The 23,556-nt window shown below is 45.5% G+C and overlaps 1 protein-coding gene across 1 annotated transcript in view; it reads left to right on the plus strand.

The window, feature by feature from the left end:
• Positions 1-22,659, plus strand: part of alcama (activated leukocyte cell adhesion molecule a) — a 44,779-nt gene extending 22,120 nt beyond the window's left edge. The window contains exons 2-16 of the mRNA XM_070917440.1: positions 7,268-7,374; positions 8,406-8,625; positions 9,950-10,014; positions 12,987-13,074; positions 13,763-13,933; positions 14,941-15,062; positions 15,413-15,545; positions 17,371-17,483; positions 18,019-18,142; positions 18,436-18,557; positions 18,876-19,005; positions 20,421-20,447; positions 21,582-21,696; positions 21,803-21,931; positions 22,583-22,659. Of these exons, the coding sequence (XP_070773541.1) occupies positions 7,268-7,374; positions 8,406-8,625; positions 9,950-10,014; positions 12,987-13,074; positions 13,763-13,933; positions 14,941-15,062; positions 15,413-15,545; positions 17,371-17,483; positions 18,019-18,142; positions 18,436-18,557; positions 18,876-19,005; positions 20,421-20,447; positions 21,582-21,696; positions 21,803-21,887 (1,622 nt within the window). The 3' untranslated portion in view covers positions 21,888-21,931; positions 22,583-22,659. The remainder of the gene's footprint in view (positions 1-7,267; positions 7,375-8,405; positions 8,626-9,949; positions 10,015-12,986; positions 13,075-13,762; positions 13,934-14,940; positions 15,063-15,412; positions 15,546-17,370; positions 17,484-18,018; positions 18,143-18,435; positions 18,558-18,875; positions 19,006-20,420; positions 20,448-21,581; positions 21,697-21,802; positions 21,932-22,582) is intronic.
• The last annotated feature ends 897 nt before the right edge of the window (positions 22,660-23,556 follow it).

Here is a 23,556-nt window from a genome sequence, read left to right on the forward strand (position 1 = left end):
GAAGGATGCCTGCGAGCACCTCCAGGGGAAAAAGAAAGGCAAAATCCAGAATGATAAAGCGGGATTGCATGTTTTTTTTAGAAAGAATCTTTCAAAACATGCTTAGCCGGTAAATTCAAATTAATTTCGCAATCATCATCGTGACAGCTGAAACCGAAGATGTTTTCATTCCACACTCCACGCCGTTTGACCTTGGTAGGAAAAATTCTTCCTCAACTCTCCCCTGCAGAGCATCTTATCAATATGCCGCACTGTGTCTCGCAGGGCTGGGGATGCATTTGAATGATGAAAAGTAGTTCAAAGTAGAATGCGAAAAAAAGGAGGATTTATTTTGGAGGAGGGGAAGGTCTCTTGTATTTGCCAGAAAAGCTCAAATTAAAATGTAAACTGTAAGCTGGATCAAAAAAAAGTCTCTAGCCTACCTGCCTAATGTGCTGGAACCTGGCCTTAATCTGATCAGTGGATCATGCTGCTGCTAATTACCATCTGCTCACTTACACTTCCTGGCCCCGGCATGCTGGCTTGTTTTCAGTTACATCTCCCGAAATAAGATCACAGCTTTTCACTTTCGTTTTCCGCGAGGGGGTGGGGTGGGGGGCGCATGGCTGCCATCTCCACCGGGTGAAGACCATTATGTGAGACTGGTGGAAGTGCCAGCTGCTTATTTTCCCTTCTGTGTTGATGGTAGGTTCTGGGGCTCAGACCAGTGCCACGCAGCGCTCTCCCGGGACAATTTGCCGTACAGAGTCAAACGTAACATTCAAGTAGATTTAGGGGTTTCATCTCCTTTCTTGAGCATCTTTTACTGGTTTGGATATCCTGTGAAGTTTCTTTTTTTTCCGCCACCATCTCTCTGGCTCTCCTGCATTTCATAAACTGAACCAAAGTGCGGTAGAAACTGTAGTCTTGCTGTACAAATCCTGAATATTCCACGTTTCAAGAAGCCTTTCATTTAGGGGTGTGCATCCCTCCCTCATAAGACGATCCGACATACATCTATACATCTATACATGGGCTACGATACGATTCAGGGACGATGCATTTTGACACAGAGCGATTCGATGCGACCTGATACAACTTAAGATTTGGTGGTGCGCTGTGAACCGCGTCGGACATGTTTCGTTTTCACCTCGTAAGCAACACCGCGCTAACGTCACTCTCGTGGAGACGCCGTGCAGAATTAGCATCAAATCTCACTTCACGGGCGCGTTTAGATCGATCCGATGTGGTCGCGTCTTAAACGTCAAAGCCAGATTCCGATTCGTAACGGTGAATCTTTTACACCCCTACTCCTATTATTCTTTCAGTAGGTACCTAGTGGGAATTAAACCCCTGGGGATTTCATTAGTTCCATGACAAACCTCTCTTCTGGCTATGTCTAATTGGGCCGTATGGATTTAAAGCATAGAACATTTAGACGTCTGGGCACAGCTGAGATAATACATAGCTCGACATAGTTGTAATCGTAAAAGATTCAGCATTGCCATGGGGATCGGTTCGACCTGTGGAATCTCATTAGTATGGCGGATATCTGAACTTTTGTCTGCTATGGAGGCCATGCGAGGTATTCACATTCCGGTCATGTAACGTTACAGGTGACCCCAGGTAACAATAACTAGCAGAACCTCAATGTTGGAGAGACTTGAGGGTTCCTAGAGGGATAACAGCAGATTAGTGTCTGTGTGACCAGATCAAAATGCAGGTGGATTCAGCTGAATGCAGTTTCACTGAGCTTAGATAACTCGGTTTCAAATCTTAAGTATTTCTCTATAACATGAAATACTTAACTCAATAAGCAAGTTTGCCAAAACAAACAAACAAAAAAAAATCCCTAGGTTTTAAAGCTCGGTGAATCCGCTTCATCAGGACAGTGTGGGTGTGGATCAGATCTGACTGCCGGCAACGTAAGCAAACAACCTGATTGGTTGCACAGGAATACACACACACACACACACACACACACACACACACACACACACACACACACACACACACAGGAAATGTAGGAACCCATCAGTCAAACTACTGTAAGAAACTGATTGGGAATTGCCTTTACTCAGAACACACCAGGTGGGAAGGAGGTCTGAGGTTCTGTGGTACATATCTGACAACAGACATTGTGTGGGTAACCGTATGCTCATGACACACACACACAGTCAACAGGCAGCAGGATCGCTGCTTTCCCTTCATTCAAGTTGCCATTTTTAGCCAACCTACAGTCTTGACTTTCTGCCACCCTTTGATCACTTCCATGGCGGAAACCCTTTTGATGACTCATGCAGATAAGCGTCCTGCACAGGCAAAAAAAAAGCAATCTCTCTCTCCGGCTCACTCGCACATGCTGTTTTGGCGGGTCGTGTGTGAAGTCATCCGCCAATTAAGTTCACGCGCATGCTGGTGTTTTGTGCAGATTTAAGGTGTTTGTCTTCCCTCTATTGTCAGTCAGCGTATTCTGTGGATTTTCTGTTGATTAAGTTTGAGCTTCTGCAGATGGTGGTGCTTGTCTGCTCAGCCATGGTGGCATTACTGCTCATGCTATGCGAGTCTTTCATTTATTTTATACATTAAATACCACTTTCTTGCCGTTAAATTGCCCCAGCAGGTAGCTTTTTTCTTTTCTTTTTTTCTTTTTTTGCTGAAAACAGCAAACAGAACGAACCAGAACAGTGAAGTCGTGGGCCTGACAGCGAAAACAATGAGCTGAAACTCACTATAAAGCTCCGTAAAGCCCAAGGGGGAGCGGCAGATTAGTTCCAGAGTTATCTGTAGGTTCAGACACCTTTCACATTGTCACATTATTAATTATAGCCGCTTTAAGGACAGCATGGAAGCCTCTCACGAACTGAATATACACGAGCACGCTGACGTCTTTACATGAAAAAAGGCCACAGATCATGGCTTCACAAATTGTGTCTGCTTTTGACGTTGTGCTTTGGATCATGTAAGGCTTGAAGTTTGAGGCTGCTGTGGTTCATTTATAATTCAAACAGAGATTTCACATTGCACTGCAGATAAACTTTCACACTCTCTCTAGAAACTGCCGTGTAACAGACCATTACTAATTCATCTGAACCGCTGATAGTGTGTATCTCGGCTTGGTGTGCTCAACTGGCAAAGCTAAAACCAACGCGGCCTGCCTGTGTGAGCATGATGGTCTCAATCATGGGACCGCATAGACAGTGCGACTTTGTCCTTTTTTGCTATGCAAAAGGAAGTTTATATACAGATACATAGAAATGATAGATTGACTTGCTGGACGAGGCTGAGTGGGATGAATTATGAATTATGGAAGCCTTTATGGCTTGTCCAGTCGCCCCCCCCCACCCCCTCTCAGGCATCATAAATGCCCTGGAGGCATTGCAATTACTGGTTCCAATTAAATCCAAACAAATCTAAGCGGTCAAAATACTGGACGGCCAAGACATCTTATCTTTTCATCATGAAGACATGAGACATGAATGGGGGGGGGGGCGTTCACGAAAACACATCAAACACTAACTTTTTTAGTTTTTTGCCGCGTCACTGTAGGTTGCGTTTGTAGCGATGAAATGCCAGATTGGTAGACTCCCAGAAAAAGGAGCCCGTTTTTTATCTTCCCTGGAACACATTGTTCAGCTGGTGGATTATCGTGCGATAAGAGCAATTGTGTTTCGAGCTGCCAGAGCAAACAAAACCATGCCTTCAGGACAGAGAGCGTTGCAGGGTTGTTTTTTTTTGTTTTTTGTTTTTTGTGTTTGTGAAAGGCGTTTACCAAGCGTGGCATGGGAGGTGGGGGGGGGGGGGGGGTAAGTAGCTTTGGAGTGTCCATGTTAGGACGAGAAACAGCAAACCCACCAGAATGTTTGCACAGTGGAAAAATAGTGCAGCCACTCTGATGCACTTTTTTGGGGAGAGGTGAGATGAGGGGCAGAAACCACCACCACCCCCCCAAAAAAAAACATTTCACGGGGGAACAAATGTAGGAAAACTCAGGAAGAGCAAACAGAGGAGGGATGGGGAGGGTGGCAAGGAGGGGGCGTGTAAGATTTTTATTTAGCTCTTATTTCTTCGTGAAGCGACACGAGAAGATCGGGGTCTTTGCTGTAGACCAGCCAAAAAAAACCCCAAAAACTGTCTCCAGTGAGCGGGACAGTGAGATCTAATAAAATGATTCCTGCAAAGAGATCATTAATCTGTGCTACAGGGAGTGACAGGACATTAGTTGGCGGGCCATTAACGCCACTCCTGCGTAATTAGTCTGATCTAATAAAAGCAATCGCTCGACCTATTTGACGGCATAACTTTTCAATGGAGTTCCTGAACTGCGTTGTGCGTCTGAGGGTAAATAAAATCCATCCATGAGCCTAAAAAGGATTGAACGTGTAGTAAAAATGCTCACTAAAGTGAGGTTTGGTGCAGATTTTATTGTGGTGTTGCAGCTCAGTAAAACCTGCTGGGAGCACGTGAAAGGCAGCATGGTCACATCAGGCTAATGTGAGGTGGCAGAGAGGCCTGGCTGCCACTGTTTGCTTTGGGCTCTTAGGTAACCCTTTTTTTTCCCTTTTTTTTGTGGTTGACACTGTTTGTCCACCGCACCGCAGCCCACGAGGAGGACCATTGTAACTGAATTCTACCCCACCGCTTTTGTGTGTGTGTGTGTGTGTGTGTGTGTGTGTGTGTGTGTGTGTGTGTGTGTGTGTGTGTGTGTGTGTGTGTGTGTGTGTGTGTGTGAGTCATCGTGGCAGACTGGAACAAATGTATAGTGTTAATGTTTCTGATAGAATAATCTCTGGGTTTATGCACGGCATGTCAAATGCGTTTGATGAATTCTTTACTTCCTACAGTACAACAATGGCCTATGCTTTAAGTCAGCAAAACGTCACAACAACAAAAAAAGCAAACAGGCTTTTTTTTTTGGGGGGGTCCTGAGGCAAGGATTTGCATGCATTCTAAAGTAAAGCGCTAAAGACTTCACAGCACTCTGGCCAACTACATTCAGACACACGTCCTTATCTTGCCTCAGAGGTGCTGCAAGTTGGCTAATGCCACTCACCAACTCACTCTTAGCCAGTACGTTTTTGACTATTTCAACAGCACTTCTCCTTTCTATTTCCTGTAGGTCACTGAACCTGTGGCCTTTGTATAAACGTGAACTCCAGTGAAAAGAGGAATCTAGGTGGGGGGGACATCTAAAATTAGAGAAGTTATCTTTGTGTTTTTGTGGGTTTTTTTTTTTTTTCGGGTACCACTTTAGTTCTTTGCACTCTGAAGTTTTTCAGATTCCCCGTAATTGGCCATCCAGCTGGATTTCACCGAGACAAGTTTGTTTACTTCTCCGTAACAGTTGTTGTTGTGTGTTCAAAGATGGATAAATTTAGCCGACTCTTTGAGCTGAACTCCCGTGTGACTCGCGTCTTGCATTACCAGAGAAAACGCAGTCCTCTTCATTAAACCGCAACCAGCGTTGCTCATTGTATACACGGTTGCTTTAATTTGGAAGCAGCTTTGTGCGTAATTTCCATGGAAAATAATAAGAAGAAAAAAAAAAATCAGCAAAGCTTTGTGTTGTTGGAAGTTTTTTTTTTTTTTTTAGATGTTCAAACAATGCTGGATGTTTTCTGCTTGTGAATAATCAGAACTACAAATCAAAACTTGACATTATTATATCATGCGGAAGGGAATATAACATAGAATGTTGCGGGGTAAGGATGGCCACATGCTGCCTTTTTCGTAGGGGGGCTGACGGTGTTTCGAATAGCATAATTGGTGAACGCGGCACAAAAACTAGTCAGGAACTCCAAAAAACACACAAGCAACAACAGAGGAGCAAAAGTCCGGCCTTGCTGCCAACTTGAGAGACTGAGCGATGTGGTGAAGGCTGGAGTGAAGAGCCGGGGGCGGGGGGGTTTAAGTACTGCAGGTCTTGATGAGTGGATGGAGAACAGGTGTGCGGGATGAGAGGCAGCCAGAGATGATAGAGGCCACGCCCAGACAAGCAATCACACACACACACACACACACACAGACACAGAGAGAGAGAGAGAGAGAGAGACAGAGAGACTGACAGGGAACTGATGAGAAAACATCAGGGAGGGAGATTTACACATTTTGTTCTACGACACAAAATGCGCCAGTAGATACCCCCACTCGTGTCTTAAAAAAGGCGGTTGCTAACAAGCGGCGAAATGAGACTACAGAGGTCGTCGCGGACATTAAACGTCTTCATCCCGAAACACAGAAAGTCGTCTACTCACTCGTCCGCCTTCACAGCCTCGTTGTGTTTATACTCTATATCTACCTGTCTATATATCTATATCTATCTATATTCTCTTAAAACCTCAGCACATTCAATAATGAGATGGTGGCGTTCTCCTAAGATACATGACATAGAATTGGCCCCGTTTATAAAATTTTAGTTAATACTTTATGCTTTTGAACGGAGACATTATGTATGGTTATTCATGGTCTGTTTTAATATTTCTTTTTGCATTCTAACTGTAGTTACAGTTGATATCCGTCTGAAAGAACAAGCTCGGAAGTGAAAGATGAGCACAAGGCTTCGGCTTGAGCTTAAAGCAGCCGCCTCAGTTTAGCGCGGCTGCACTTTGTGGCCTTTTCTGGCCTCATCGCTCCGGAATGGCCAGAATCTGGGCCGCGTCTTGTTCTGCTGAGAAGCTCGAAAGAGAAGGAGTTGGAGCGTGAAGACCTCAGTGTCCCTTCACTCCGCTCTGACCTCCATCCATCCATCCATCCATCCATCCACCCCCACCCCCCACCCCCCCATTCTCCTCCCTCCTCCCACGTAGCACACATGACTGGGCCATAGCAACTACTCCACCTCTGTGCTCCCTCACTCTTCTGGACAATGGGTTTTGTCTTTTTTTGTGGTGGGCTTGCACAAAGAACCCTGACCTCTCGCACCCCTGCCGTGGAAACTTAATGGGAGGCATGTCTGACATTGTGGAGCGACATTACATCATAGTGTGGTGTGGCACCCATCCATTTCTGGACATTTATACTTGGGAGGAGCTGCCCAGTCTAGCCACAGTCTTCTTCCCTTCACCGCTGATCTAAGGCTGCACATCGAGTCCCGCAAGCACTTCTTATTTCTTTCTTTCTTTTTCTAGCTGGATCTCAGGCATTCTTCACACTTTGACTGTAACGCAGCTCTGTGCTGGAGTATATGGGGGTGAGATGTGCACAAGCGCGCCATTGCTCTCTGTGATAGCGCGGTGTGTTTTAAAAAAAAAAAAATACTAACGAGTCTGTCGCCTTTTGTGTTTGGCAGTGCGCGGCACAGAAGGCGTGACCGCCTTATACGGAGAGACCATCGTCATCCCATGCAACGGCGGAGCTGAGGTACCAAAGGATCTGATGTTCATCAAGTGGAAATACGTAAGTAGATACCGATGCGTTTTAGGATTAATGCACACCTAGTGACAGTCATTGGCGTGGTAGAAGAAGGGGAATCATTGATGTCTCCCATATTTTCTCTTAATTTTGAGAGACGTTCTCACCCTGGCGTGCTGAATGATGAATCCCACTTGATCGTGAAATTGGTGTGGCCGATTGTATATAAGCATCGGTAATGGTAACAGTTAACATGCTAGCTAAGCCCTAATTGGTTGTTTGATTCAGACCTGGTCCAGACTAAATACAAAAGGGGATGGGTGCTCAGAGACACACATTTTTGTTTAAAGGAGCCCTTCAGTTAGGTACTGTTAGTGACATGCAATGGTCAAAATGAGTTCTTTGAACCAAAATTATAATTCAATAATACTGCCTGCTGTCGCTTTAATACATTTAAATGCTGTCGTGGTGTCGTCTAAAATCAGTTCTTTTGAATCTGTTTTTGTTGAAACGAAATGCAAAAATCTGCTGTGGAGTGATTCTCCGCTTGGCCCCTATGTCTTCTTCAGTTCCTGGTCTAGTTCCCGTCCCTCTCACAGGTGCGGGTGTGGAAAGAAAGAGGCTAAGAGAACCTGGCGTAACTGAAAGCGAAGACACTTCAAGAGATGACTGGAAGCAGATGTTTTAAAAGCTTGCATCCTCAATTAGAAATAAGAGAAGAAAAAAAATGGATTTAGTTGTCATGTAATTGTAATCTAAATATGGATCCTCATAATCCCTGGTGTAATTAGACGGTGTCAATGAGAAAAATGATGATCTGTCATGCTGAATCTACTAATATTGCGGGAGACAATGAGACTTGGCAGCGTGTACCACTTCTAATTAACGTTTGTTTTTCACGGTTTTACGGCCCTGAATGATCTCACAGTCGGATGTTGTTTGAGCGCCACGTTTAACACTGTGTCCTAGATCGCTGACATGTTTGTACATCTCTGTTTTGAGTGAGCTGCAGAGTTACCGAACCACTTTCTATCACCTTCCGTCATCTTCTCTCTGCACGTGTCCTGTCGCGGCAGGAGAAAGACGATGGCATTGCTGGAGACCTGTTGATCAAACAGACCCGCAGCGAACAGGCCACGGTCCAGGCCACGGACGGCTACGCCCAGCGGGTCAGCATCGACGACAAGTTCAACCTGCTCATCACTCAGGCCTCGCTCAAAGACCAGAGGACCTTCACCTGCATGGTTGTGTTGGACGCCTACCTCGTGGAGTACCCAGTCACTGTCTCCGTTCACAGTAAGCTCACTGTTGACGCAAAACACTAACCTTAAATCATTTACAGGCTCGGTGCCATTAGTGAGCTTTTACATAAAAGTCACGATGGCGGTCTGATGAGGTTGAACCTGTAACCCCTGTAATTTCGGTCACACTTCAAGCCACGGTATCGAGGTCCCGCCTGACCCAATTGTGAGCAATTCACAGCGTCAAATAACTAATTAAAACCAAACTTATCAGACAAGTGAACACTTGAACAAACATCAGCGGGATCAGAACCGCCATATTTGGGGAAAAATGTGTTTGACGTGTACTTCGCATTTTGTAGTTTGGCCCTTGCCCCATCCGCTAACATGGAGGGGGGGGCGGGATTTATGACCTATACTTCAGCCAGCCACCAGGGGGCCGATCGAGACATTTTGGCTTCACTTTCGGGTGGTCATGTCGTTCATCTTTACATACAGCCTGTGGGTTAGACGCACATCAGGGTCGACCTGATTAAGATCACTGCAGTCAGTTTAACAAAGTGCTGCGAGCGTGCCAATTTTACGCAGTCAAGGAGGCATTTCTGTGATAAATATTTGGTAAACGAACTCAGTAATAATCACAGCAGCACTCCCTTGCTTTTTTCAACTTTCAAGAATGGCCGCCGCGTAGATAAAATTATTACTCGCCCCCACAAAACACTTAACATTCAGCCTGTGAGCAAATAGGAATGAGATGAGACATTATAAAATTATAGTTCTTTGTCAATTATGAAATTGATGAGGAGGTTTATTTGAAGTTTCACTCGAGGGGGGGGCAGCCGTCTCTCACCCTCACGAAGGTCATTAATTAAGGCTTTCAACTGCAAAAGAACTTCCATGCAGTGCCAGTGTGTGGGATGTTTTTCTATAGTAAACCCATAATAAACAAATATCCTTTATTTAACCAGCAGTGTTACATATTCCTCGTCTGAAAAGGGCTATAGAGACATGTCACGACTGCACCGAGTATGTATTATGTTAGTAGATTATATTTCTTTCTATTTAAGGCAGTCTGCAAAATGACCTCGGCCCATGCTCAGTCCTCCTCTAATAAATGAGAGTTGTCGAAACAGAGAGGAGAAGACTTTATAGCTCAATTATTAGGCTACAGTTAACAGCCCCCCCCCTCCCGAGTTGAAAATGATGTCCTGCAGCTTGAATATTAACAACGCAATACGTTGCATGTACAACACATGAACTGGGCTGTCTGCAACGTTGCAAAGTGTGTGTTTGATCAGTTCTGAGGAAACTCCCCCAAGGAAACCCCCCCCCCCAAGCCACACTTTTGTGATTCCAAAACCTGATTCTCTCCTTCGCAGAAAAACCGTCGTCAGTTCAGATCATGGACAAGTCTGAAGTGTTGCAGAAGGACAAACCAATAACGGTAAGGAACACCGCAGCCTTTACATTTTAGAGTTCTGCGTGGTGGTGAACCTCTGGCATCACACCGCATGAATTCTGCACACGTATATATGTGTGTGTGTAGAGGCTGAAATTATTTTTTCATGAACTGCAGTACCTGTAGTGTTACATACAGGCTCTGCGCACAGGTAGAGACAAACCATTTGAAAGTATTGCATGAGGTTGCGCTGTGGTCCCTGGCAAGAAGTCAAGGAGAGAAGAAAAAGACAAAGATTTTGTTTTAATCTTAACTACAGTTTGCGTTGACGTGACATTATCTGTGGTTATTTATTTATTTTATTTTTTTACAGCATGCCAGTTGATTCTTTCCTTATTTCCAGATAGAAACTGGTTTTTCATTTCTCCCAGCATGCACATCAGAAAATCAACATGAAGCTGAAACTCTGTTGAAAGAGGAACCACATTACAGTGCACCTTTCTATTTTGGTTAAAGTTACGTTGCTGTCATATGGTGCTGCAGCTGGTGCATTCAAGGACACTCTGACATTTGAGATTTGATAGATGCTAAACTGTTTGCGGACATGTTTGTTTCCTGGACATCGTAGCTCCCTAATGCAGTGTTTTCAAGTGTATACACCACCGAGGCCAAATTGTAATTCAACGATATTGCCTACTGTAGCTTTAATACACAGTTTGTATTTAACATGTACAAGCCCACCAGTATGGACGTTAAGTAGATGCTTCTTGGTGAGAAAAATGTAGCACGTTCTGTGTCGTCTGGTAACCATGCTGGATGTCCGCAGTTAATGTAGAGATTTATCTCCTCCAGCGGAGGTAAACAGACATGGTTGTTTTCTGCACCGCATGAATGTAAATACAGACATTCAGTTGTTTTTTTTACTTAACTATTCTGCTGATTCGGCTGATGCCTCCCAAGCTACAAAGTGTGCGTTTGGTAGGAGAGAGCAAGTTTTAGTGTCACACTAACTAACAATTTGGAAAAGAAGTCTGTCTTATCAGACCGCCGTGGAGATGGGAGATTTGTGAAATTTGTAAACAACAAAAGTGTCAGAACGCGTTTCAGGGCTTTAAGAGCAATGCACACGTTTCAAATCCCAACTTGCTTTGGATTCGTAGTTTCAAACACCCACACTCCTGCAACAATGTCTCTCTTCTCTGTTGTGGGGGGGGGGGGGGGGGGGGGGGGGGAGAAAAACTTTCAAAAAGCTGTGGGCAGCACATTCACAGCGGTCATCCTTCCTCCTCCTCTCTCTAGCAAGCGACACACATTTCTTCCACCACAGACATGCACATTTATTATGGATCAAGTGAGCACTGCTGCCTCTGTTGGTACTCCCACCTACAAAAAAAAGAAAAGAAAAAAAAAAAAAGGCAGGTGCTATTAAGCAGCTTTGAGCTTTTCGTGGGGAGTGGAGAGAGGCAGGGGAGATATGTGGGGAGTATGAGAGGGAAAGGGAAAAAAAATCATATTTCTTCAATGAAAATATCTGTCAGTTGTGACCCTAGTTACTGATAGGAATCAGTATAGGAATTAGTATACATTATGCCAAGTGATATTGAGGGTATTCATGGCCTATCTGAAATTGTAAAGGTTTTTTTTTTTTTTTTTGAGGCTCACCAACCTGCTGTGTTATATTTTGAATCCTAACAAGGTGTGTGTGTGTGTGTGTGTGTGTGTGTGTGTGTGTGTGTGTGTGTGTGTGTGTGTGTGTGGCTCTCAACTTGTGGTTTGCCTGCATCAGTTAACTTTTTTGTTTTTGTTTTTTACACTTGCACAGATTTGCATGCACATACATCCAACACACACTGCTCTCTTCCTGCCCCACATCACGTAATGATTGTAATATACCTGGGCCGGGGGGGGGGGGGGGGGTCACAGAGTTGTCGATCAATGCCGCAAACTGCCTACTGGCATTTTCAACTGCTCAGTGATAATCATTATTATTACTACTCTGACATTCACCGTGGTGATATACTACCTTGATACCTTGAGTTGATAGGAAAAATGTAGAGCTAGTTCAGAACTCCAGCCGCCAGACTTTTAGCAGGGTCAGCGCCCCCCCGCTCATGAATCTCGGTTTAACTACCTGGACCTACCAGCAGGATTTATGACGTCATGATTAGTTTGGAAGCCGATGAATGACCAATATGCAGTGGAACATACTGAGAGGGGTCCTTTTCAGCGACAGTGCCTTTTCAGTGATGTCATTTTAAGAATTTTTAACAAGGTAATTGAACTTTTTGTGGGGGGGGGGATACATGTGAGGTAAGTGCTTCGACTGCTAACAATAGTCATATTATATTTCCCGACAGAGGACTCGTTTGTGGTGAGTCACGTTCCCTCAAGAAGTGCAGGACATGAAACCAGGGGAAAACCGGAATGTTCTTATGATTCACTCCTTATCTGGTTCACGCACAGCAGTTTCTCCGCGGCCCGGTGCTGACCTTCAGGTCCTGGAGATGTAACGAGACAGGGAGGGACGGGTGCGCGTTCGTGCATTCCCGAATCAGATAGCCGTTTGTCTTTCCTGGCCTGCGTCCAACATTCTGCTGTTAGTGTTGGAAAGCAGACATTATACAACCCGAGGACGGAGAAATAAGGGCTCCATTGAAATGGGTTTTAAGAGTGAAGCCGCTAATGGCAGGTATTTTTCGTGCAATGCTTTCTACCCAATTGGTCTTTTCGGGGTGAAATGATAACTCACTACCATCCACATTAAAAACATAATGTTGATTTGAAATGAAATTGATGTACTTGTGTTGAACTCACTCAATTCAGGTTAAGGGCATGAACAGTTTCATATTGTTCATTTAGTAAATATCATCACTGCCATACTGGATACTGATGAAACCAGATTCAATTGAATAAACGTGTCTCTCAAATTAAAAACAGCCTTGTGAGCGTGTTGGACTTTGTTATGTTGTTTCTTTTTTCTTCATATTTCATTGTTTTGTTCCCCTTTTCCGTGTCAGCTGGGAACGTGTGTTGCGGCAGACGCCAACCCCCCAGCTACGCTCACGTGGAAGAAGAACGGAAAGCCGCTGGTGGCCGATGGGAAAGGTAACAGGCGGGTGGGGGGGGGGCTCGACAGAACCTTCAGAGAACCTTTTAGGGAACGTTCCCTGTCGGCAAAATGTTATGGGGACCAAAATTGGCCTTTTCAAAAAGGTGGTGGGTCCCCAGTGTAAATGACACCTATGCGCAGAACTGTTCCTATCAGGAAACCTACACTTCAAGACTTTCCGTCCAATTTCCAAAACTTCCCACCATCTGGACTGGTTTCTGATAATAAATCCCAAGCCATCTGATTTTGCGGCTAAACCACAGAAAATTGTTTTGCGATACTGTTTCAACTGCGGCAGAATGCTACAAGTGCAACACCAACTATGTTGCGTACTTGTGTGTGTGTGTGTTTCTGTCATCTGCCATCATCTCCCATATACTTATTACTGCCACTTCCCGCCCTACATATGCTTTCACATACCCATACATAGGTATACCACTGTCCATATTGTATATATCTGAGCTACAGGGTGTTCCTGTCATACCTCCAGCTGTTTATTTTGTATATCTATGTTTTCTCTGCTGTAACTGCTGCAAATCTGCTGCTGTTGATACTGTATATACTATGTATATATCTTAGTCTGTCCATATCTACCTCATACTGTTTATCTTATACATTACCCACTGTACATATGCAATAAAGTTCAATCAAATCATCTGCCTGTCTGTCCCCGTCCCTCTGCAGCCGTTGTGATCACCCCCAGCCTGAAGCTGGATCCAGCCACAACCCTATCCACCACCTCCTCCACCCTCCAGTACACCGCCACCAAGGAGGACGTTGGCGCAGTCTTTGCCTGCGTGTCCACACATGAGCTGGCCACTCAGGAGGCTGAGCTGGAACCCTTTCCCGTTCACTGTGAGTGGAATGCAGCGCTGCCACTCAGGCTCTGTAATTGTATTGCAACCTTTTGTTCCAGCTGCCCATACAAAGCAGGGTGTCGTGAATATTGAGTGGTCATTTTTCATATTCATTCATGAATGAGGCCATATAACTGGTATTTCCTTGCGCACAGCCTTTCTCTTGCGGGATGGACGCACGCTTGCAAAAGTGTTTCTCCAACCAATATTCCAAGTTGAGCAGCAGAAAGCACTTTTTTGTTTAAGCTGTAGAGCGGCTACAAAGATGCAAACATTCTTCATTGCAGCCTCCCACTAGCTTGCCCCTCCATAAATCATTCACTCACCAACCACACCATGATGCAAGATAAGAAAAAAAACAAAACGCTCCTTAATGTGGTTTTTAGGCTGAGTTGAATTAGTTCAATTAATAGCAGTTCCCCATATCAGATGCGGTTGTACCTGATTAACAGTAAAACAAAAAGCTACCCCACTCTTTTCTGCAATCTAATCCAGAATCTGTCTTCACAATCATTAAATGTGGACTCCATGCTAGATGGTAGCTAATGAGAACGTACAGTACATACAGTGCACATTGACTTATGCACCTCAGATATTGCAAGACATGTAGGTACAATAGACCGTATGTATAATAAATACATATAAATGAATGTGCTTGCTTGCTGAGATTTTTTTTTTTCAGAATTTGAGGGCTTTGGGGGGGTTGGGGGGGGGGGGCGGTGCAGCAGGGAATTACAGTCGGCGCGCTCTTTGCTTTCCTGATCACATCCCTGAACTTTGAAGAACAGATGGAGTGGGAGGCTCGGATCAATAAATGAAAGCGGGGGGGGGCTTGGAAGGTTTCAGCAAGGAGCAAGTTGTAAGCTACTGAGGTGCTTTTTTTTGCAGTTCACTCTGTGTAAGGAGGGTGGTCTACTCGCATGGCTGACCAAAGACTGATAGTGAAGATGTGATTTTCAATGGAAAGTAATCCCCCCCCCGTCTCTCTCTCTCTGAACCTCTCAGATCCATCAGAGAAGGTTAGCCTCCATGTGTCCAAGGGGCCCATCGTGGAAGGAGACAACGTGACGTTGACGTGTCATGCCGACGGCAACCCTCCGCCCAGCTCCTTCTTCTTCTACGTCAAGGTCAGTCCGAGCCCTGCAACACTGCAACCGCGGGCGGCGTGACTGCCATCTGCTCCGCAGGAACCGCGGATCATTGAGAATTCAGCCATTGCGTCACCATCCAGACTGTGGCCGCCACTCACTGCCACTTACCACTCATTTAAAATTGGCTCGAAAGCGGAAAACATACTTATTCAAAAGGCAAAATGTGGTGATGATGGTTACATTTTAAGATTTCCATATCCTTATATATACCTAAATTCCCCATATCTCTCTTAATCTGACTTTATGTGAGAGTATATGATTTCAAATAATGCATCGCTGTCCTCATCCTTTCTTCCTTTCTCTCTCGTTTCCTGATGTGACGTCAGGGCAAGAAGGTGCTGGAGGAAAACTCCAACACCTACACTTTGACCGCCATCAGAAGAGAGGCTGCGGGCGAATACAAGTGCTCCATGGCCGACGACGAGAAAATGGAGGACACCCAAAGCATCGCTGTCAGCTGTGAGTGCACATGAGCCTTAGCGCACTGTACCACTATTGTCCTGGCTTTGCCTCTCTCTAACCCCAAAGTTCTTCACTTGCCATACATCACACCGGCTGTTTTATTCACTGTAAATAAAGTCATGGGGGCGGGGGGCGGCAGAGTAATGGTAATGGAATTCAATCCTTGACAGCCCAGCCTGGCAGGGAGGCAGAGCGTGGAGTGCCAGGCGGGGAGGAGGAGAACAAATTAGAAAATTCTGACATCAAGTGTTTGGGTGGGCAAGGAGCTCAGGCAACTGATAAGATGTTTCCCTCTGTAGAAGGTGGGGGGGGCTCCTACCATCCACCAGCACTCCCTCAAGCAATTACTCCCTTCTTCCCAGGTGTATGTTTCTGAGCCTTTAGTTCGAATGGGACCTTTCATTATGATAAAAAAACAATTCTGACATTCCCCCCCTCCTCTATGTCCCATATCGCAGCTGCAACAAAGAAGTGATTTGTCAGCTCCCAACTTTTAAATTGAGTTTGTGGCAGAGGAAAGGAAAAACAATGGCTCTCTAAAATGAAAATCGCCTCGGATATATTTTTTGTCACTGTGTTTTGTGCGCGGGGCCCTCGTAGGAGACGGTAAGTTGCTGTAGGTAGTAGCTAAACATCCCCCCCCCCCGTCTTCCCACTGACCCCCCCCCCCCCCCCCCCCCCCCCCAAAGGAAAGGAGAGCAATGCATTATTGTGGTGCGTCATGTTTATATTAAATGGGAAATAAACAGGAAACAAAAATGGCGGATAAGATGGACTTGGATGAATTGAATGAAGACTTTCCTGTGGAACTTAGTTGCTGCTGACTAGCTTTTTTCACACATGCACTTGCAGTGTTTGATTCATTTGTGTTATTATTTAACACTGCAAAGTAACCACACATTTATTGTATGATTAAATCTGTAAATTTCTTTCAATCAGAAGACATACAATTTTTTTTTTCTTTTTATAACTTTATAGCTTTTATAATGGTGTGCCATTGCAGCAAAGGTATGAAAAAGACATCTTGAATCTGAAGGGACCGACCTGATCATGGTTAAATACTTAACACACAAGACCGCAGTGAAAGACTCGACTAGACTGAATGGTACATTTCAGTGGGGGAGCTCATATCTGCCGCCATAACAATTTCACGGCCATGTCATATCAAATTTAAAGATGTTCGGGGGGGGGGGGTTAGTCCGTCTGTGGCTCCCAGCTCCAAGCCCATTGGTTCCTACTGAAGATGCCAATCTTTAAAAAAAGCGTTTCACAATTATATAGTTTCACGTTTACCTAAAAGAGCTGGACACTGTAATGTTCGCAAACGTTACTCAAAACAGGAGGAAATGGCACTTTTGTTGGGGACTATTTTCAGCGGTGGATTAATCCACATTTGGTGCTCTAGTGCGTATTTCGGGCATTACACAATAGTTTTAATAGTTTTTGGACAACAACGGAGCTCTGTGTCACAGAGGAACACGATATATATCAGGCCTTGGATACACAAACTCTACTCAGCAAGCACACGTTGGAGGTGTCACCTTGAAGCTTTGAGTCTGCACTGAAACCAGGTAGATGGACGAGTATAAGCAAATACAAAAGAAATGGCGGATCTGTTTGGCCTTTGTGAATCGATGCTTTCTTTACAGCCGAGAGTTGTGCACAAAAGTGGTCCTTGGTGACATTCAGCGCTGAATCGAGTCTCCTTCAAGATCGACACACCGCGTCGGCTTTGTTGCCCACGATAAGAGGCAGCGAAATGAAATGCGCCTACCGTCAATGCTCCTGACTCAAAAGACCCCCTCCCCCTTTGTATTCTCAGACCTGGACCTGAGTCTGAGTCCCACTGGGAAGCTTGTGAAGACAGTCGGGGACTCGCTGCCTGTGAAGATGGAGAAGAACTCCTCGGGCGACGCTAAAGTGTCGTGGACGAAGGTAACTTTTGCCTGTTTACATTGTCTTTATAGAAGGGGATGGTAGATTTAGTGTTCTTATTAGGGAAACTATTGACCTTGGCTTGTCTACAACCAAAAGTAGAAGTCCTAGTAAGACATAGCTGTTATAATAAAGTAATATGAGGTGATTCTTTGTAGGCCATTGCAGCAGCAAAAACACAAATACACTGTAGATATGAGATGATGATGAAGGAAACACTGAAGATTAGATAAGTGTCCTCATCGCACTGAGGCAGAAGTTTCAGTAGCCTCACATAATGGATTGCCTTCACTGAGCTCTGAAATGAACATTCCTGTGACCCTGAACAGGAGAAGTGGCTATAGAAAGTAGACGGAGAGACGAAGCCGACGCATTGCATTCACACATTTATAGGACGTCCTTGGTATGGGTCCGGCTGTGACAGCAGCTGGATAGGTGGAAATGACACTGGACGTGTGTTACTTTAGCGTATATATATTAGATTTTTACGGTTTTAGAAAACGCAGACTGACGCTATGACTCTTGTTTTTCCCAGAACGGAAAGTTGGCGAAGGTGCCGGAGTTTAGCAAGTTGACCTACACCGACGCGGGAGTCTACGTATGCGAGGTTTCAATGGCCGGCCTCACGCGACGCCAGAGCTTTGAGCTGGTTGTAGAAGGTGAGTAACTCTGTGTGTGTGTGTGTGTGTCATAGACAACTCTTAAGTGCTGAAAATGTCTTATATTGTGACATTTGAACCTGGCATCACTGCAAAATTGTGTCATACAACTGAAAACAAAGCAGAAAGCGCGCCACTAAAGCTGCACAATATTCTGTTTTTTCTATTCTATCTTTTTTTTATTTTATTATTGTCGACAAATTCCATGAAAAGAGAGTTACCGAACTAAACAGCGGTAACGACATAATGTGTGTGTGTGTGTGTGTGTGTGTGTGTGTGTGTGCGCTTATCAGGAAAGCCTGTGATCACCAGCCTGACCAAACAGCGCGCCGATGACACCAAACACAAAGTCCTGACCTGCGAGGCTGAGGGAGTACCACAGCCCAGCTTCCAATGGAGCATCAACAGCACGAGTGTAAGTGTGTGTGTGTGTGTGTGTGTGTGTGTGGTGTCTTTATTATGACAGCGTTGCCGCATTGAGGCCGCATGCATGGTGCGGAATTGTCTCAGCAGCCGTTGCGTGTTGAAACTTGTGAACCACCCCCACTGACATGCAGCTAGCTGGATTCAGGTCGGTTGGCGAAGGATGGGGAGGGTTTTTTTTGTTTACTTCTACATTCCGAGTGAGTGTGGCGTTTACTGTCAGACCCCTGACAGGCTGTGTGAGATTATTCCTTATTCCTTATTCCTGTTGTTGTTTTGATTTGCTGTGCCCCCCCCCATCTTTTTCCAGGAGGAGAGCTCCTACATCAACGGCAAGGCCACCCATAAAATCACCGTGATCCCCAGGGTGAACCTGACCGTCACCTGCAGCGTCAGCAACAAGCTGGGAGAGGATGTCATGATCATCAACGTCTCCTCCAGTAAGTCAGTGCTTGTCAACAACTCGGTGGCTTTGTTCATTCATTGTGGGGAAAATGAGAGGAGTTACAGCTTTTAGCAGACAAATCATGTCTTTTTCACTCGCCCCCACGTTTAGGTTTTGAGTTCACGCACCAGGCGGATTGGGCAGCATTAGCTGGAAACGGAGAGAGACGAATTTAACTTTAATGCACGCACAGCTCAGCTCTGTAATAAACAAGCACGCCGCTGGCGACTCCATGATGGTGTCGCTTGCCGGCGCGATCTTGCCTGCAGCTCCATCGCCGGAGCCTCGTTTCTTTTTTAATGACTGCTCATTGTAACACTGCAATCCTTGTTCTACGCAAAACAACAACAAAATAAGTGGCGCTAAGCAGGGGCAACATCGAAATAGTGAACAGCCAACTCACAGGGCGCACAGACTAAATAGAGAAGCAAGGTGGGGGTAAATTAGGGACAGGTGAAACCAATCAGGGCAGGTGCAGACAAATCGCACACACACAGGCAGGAAGTGAAGTAGTCCGAAAACGAGAGGAGAGGCAAGCAACAAAATAAAACAGGAAACGTGAAAGAATGACTGAGCTAAACACACACAGGAAGCAAACTGTGTATATATATATACATACGACGACCCCCACCCACATGAAAAGGGGGAGAAAGCAGCCAACTTCTTTTGAAATCTCTTTATGTATATTTCATCATACTCACAGCACGGAACACTTAACTGTACAATTAACCTAAATAATGAACTTAATGCCTGCAGGAAGTTTGTAAAACTGTCCTTTCCTATTTGTCTGCAAGTCCTTTAAACCTCTCACCAGCAGCGGCTGTTTGCATGAATCACACGGTAGCGGAACGTTCCCACGCGGAACCTTAAATGTAGTGCAGTGCAGCAATTACACGGAATCTTCACTACGGATGCTGGAATGGAAAAACAAAGCAAAACAAAACAAAACAAACAACAACAAAAAAAAAAAAAAGAGTATTTAAGGACAGGTCGGGACTGTCACTCTAGCCACATCCTTTCGTTTCATTTCACACGCGCTGCATTCATGGCCATTTTCCTCCTCATTCTTTTCCGTCGGTGATAATCCTCCTGCGTCTTTTGTCCTTCCTCCGTCAGCATCTCCTGGGTTTTTGGCTGGGTTCCTGGTTTGTTGGGGTGCTAAACCTCTGCAAGCATATTCCACTGTCGCTTTTCCAAATGCAATGCCTCCTTTCTAAAGGCACGGGGGGGGGGGGCGGGGACGACAAAACTTTACATTTCACATTTTGCGGCCAGGCTTCTCTCAAGCTTCAGTATCAGTGCAGCAATTTTTTGTTTGTTTGTTTGTTTTAGACCAACAGCATGTGTATGTTTTGTTTTGGCTCTCATTTTTTTTTTTATGAGTTCTAATTTATTTATGTTTGATTTCAGTTTTTAGGGAAGAAAATAAGGACAAAGGTAAGATTTTGTTTTCCTTTCCTTTTGCTTTCTGGACTTTTCTCTTGAATGATGTCAAACTAGTCTAGGCACACGTAGCTAACTGTAACTGCTATCTTTGGTGGATTCTCGGATCGCGCGCCCATCGCTCCCGCCTCGTGCATAAGCTGACCCATATTCATCACGTGCGCCTGCGCCCTCATCTCAGCTTCATCCAGCTCCTCCATCTGTGTTCCCTCTCAGACTGGCTGACTGGGGCAGAGGGGAAACATTATCAAGAGCGCCTGGTGGTTATTAGAAGACGGCACGCAGTTTCGTCAAATGATGAAAATGCGCTGCCGATAGTGCCGTCATTTGAACTACACGTACACGTGGGTGATGGGCTACTGTTCATTCAAAGTAGATTGCATTTAAAGTCCATTATAAGGTCTTTACCATTACTGAGGTCTTCTAAAGATTAGACCTCGGTAGACTTCACTATACAACACGCTCAGTCCACGGAGAAATGAAACACAGCCCGTATTCAGACACTGCGCCTTTTAAAAAGCGAGCCGTCGGGACTTCCGTAAAGGTTGTGATGTCACAACTATACAGTCACCGCCCTCAGCCACGCCCCTAGTGGACTCCCAGAATAAAAATATAGAGCCGGAAATTGGCAGAATATGGGACCTTCGTCGTTCAGCATCTGTAGCACAGCTGCGGTGAGGAAATGGAGAGCGATGGTGAGTCAGACTGAAACACTCAGTACGAAGTGTGAACAGCATTCAGAACAGTAAGCAGTAAGCGCTCTGGCATGAATGTGTTTTCCCGCCTCCCCCCTTCTCTTCTATAAGAGGACCACACAAAGCCGCTCTGCCGCTGCTTCCCACAAAAAAAAAAAAAAAAAAACTCTGATTTCACGTCGCCACAGTAACAAGGAGAAACAAAAGTCGCTGAACTACAAACACAAGACGGGAGCAATGAAGCGTCGCATGCTAAAAGCGCCAGCCGGCCCAACGAGCATAAACTAGTGCAAAGAGGCCGTGGTGGTGGTGGTGGTGGTGGTGGGTTGAAAAGGTGGCGGGGGAGTGTGCGTTAGCGTGCCGAACACAAGTGCCCTGTTGTGGCGTGTGGCCTCCAGCTGAAGCAGAAGCGCTTGCCGTCTCTCGTTTTCAGGCTCCCAGGAGGACACGGACGACCAGGCCAAGCTCATAGTGGGCGTCGTGGCGGGGCTCCTCATAGCCGCCGCCGTGGTGGGACTCATCTACTGGCTCTACATGAAGAATTCAAGGTACGCACAAACACACACACACACACACACACACTGAGAGCACGTTTGCATGGCAGGCGGATGATGAGTCCCGCGAGTGACGCTTTTTGCGATCCACGCAATTCAGGCAAGGAAGCTGGAAGACTGGCGAGAAGGAGGCGGGGACGTCTGAGGAGAGCAAGAAGCTGGAGGAGAACAGTCTCGCCGTTTAAATGAAGGCACTCAGGGCTGCGAACCACGTGACGACGAGAGAGAGGTAAGAGCTGCCACCTGCGCCATTTTTATAGGGTTTTTTTTTTTTTTTGGTCATTTGGGCCGTCACCCCTACTGGGAAAATGAGCCGCTGAGATCTCGTGGCACGACGACGTTGTTAAAGAAGAAGGCCGGATCCTTCCCTGATGAGATGTTTCAAGATCTCAATCGGAAATGTATTCCAAAATGTGCCCCGACAGTGACAGTGAGCTTCATTAAAATGTTGAAGTGAGAGCCGCTGCATGTATAAATGTGCCTTTGATTGTGCAGATTTCTGTGCAAAAAGACAGCACGCGCCCTCCGTTTAGGCCTTTTACGCTCTAGAAAACCATGTCTAACAGCGGGTCCCAAGTATTCACACTTCCTCGATCCTCTGAACTTTTGACCCGGCGATGGCACTCGAGGGAAAACGTCAGAGCTTCAGCCGTGCTGCGTTCGGGGCGAATGAGCCAAACGTTAGCATGCCGACACGTGTAAGCGTTACACCTCGGGTTAAACGCCGGCACGCCGCCAGTCACCGGCGAGCGGCGCTGTGTGCACGTGGTCTTGTCCCAGATCTCAGCAAGGTCACTTTTGTTTTTGTTTTTTGTTTTAAAAACGGGACTGACGGAGGTTGTGTCCATTGGGTGTTGCTAATGACTGTGTTCCTCTGCAGCAGTCGACAGCAGAGAGCCTCGCAACATTCAGAAACACAAGACGTCCCCAGCCGGCTGCTGACGCGCTCCATCAGGCTCCAACCCCCCCCACCCCCCCCCCCCTCAACCCCCCTCGGGCCCACAGCGCTGCTGTCCCACCTCACTGTTTGAAGTCTGCGCTGAGGCTGCCCCGAGCTACTGTGTCATTTTGTTGGGTGGGAGGGGGGGGGGGGGGTTGTGTGTGTGTGTTCCTGGTGAATGCTCCCTGTTATGTTTTGTTTGAGCTATTCCTTAAGGCATGGTGTTTTTTTAATTTTTTTTATTTTATTTTAGCCGCTTCGTTTTTTTTTTGGTTTTTTTTTTCTCCCCTTCAGGATCTCTTTTATTTGTTGTTTCTTTCTCCACAGAATGTAAATTCCTTGTGCTCGTTTAAAGGCCTGTAATAATTATGTGCGTGTGCCCTGGCTGAGAGCATGCCAATGTTTTGTTGTTGTTTTTTTATTTTTTTTTATTTTGTACTTTATTACTGCGCTCGGAGGAAGACAAAAAAAAAAAAAGAAAAGAAAAAAAAAGACACGTCACTGCTGTATAACTCTACTGAAGCTGTCCGCAGAGCTTTTCCGAAGGTAACCTCAACATGTCTCAGTTTTAAACACTGGCGAAGATCTGGTCAACGGTCCCAGTTATTATCACGCTATTAAATGAGGAACTGGATCTACTGTGAATGATTTCTGTACATGCAGTTTTAACTGTGACCCCCCCCCCCTCCCCTCCCCAAAGGGAAAAAAGAACAAACAAACAAAAAAAAAACTTCCTGTGTTTTAAATTGCATTTGTGTAGATGTAAATCGCACATCAGAAAAACAACCACTAATTGTCCAACTCGTTGCTTTCGTAAATGACTTTTCCGTCACTCCTTCGTGTGGGAAAATATAATTTTCATCTGAAAAGAAATAGAAAAAGAAAAAAGGCAAGAAATGCCAAAAGTGTGTTCT

This window comes from Enoplosus armatus, chromosome 13 (genome assembly GCF_043641665.1).
Source record: "Enoplosus armatus isolate fEnoArm2 chromosome 13, fEnoArm2.hap1, whole genome shotgun sequence".
NCBI classification, from domain to species: domain Eukaryota; kingdom Metazoa; phylum Chordata; class Actinopteri; order Centrarchiformes; family Enoplosidae; genus Enoplosus; species Enoplosus armatus.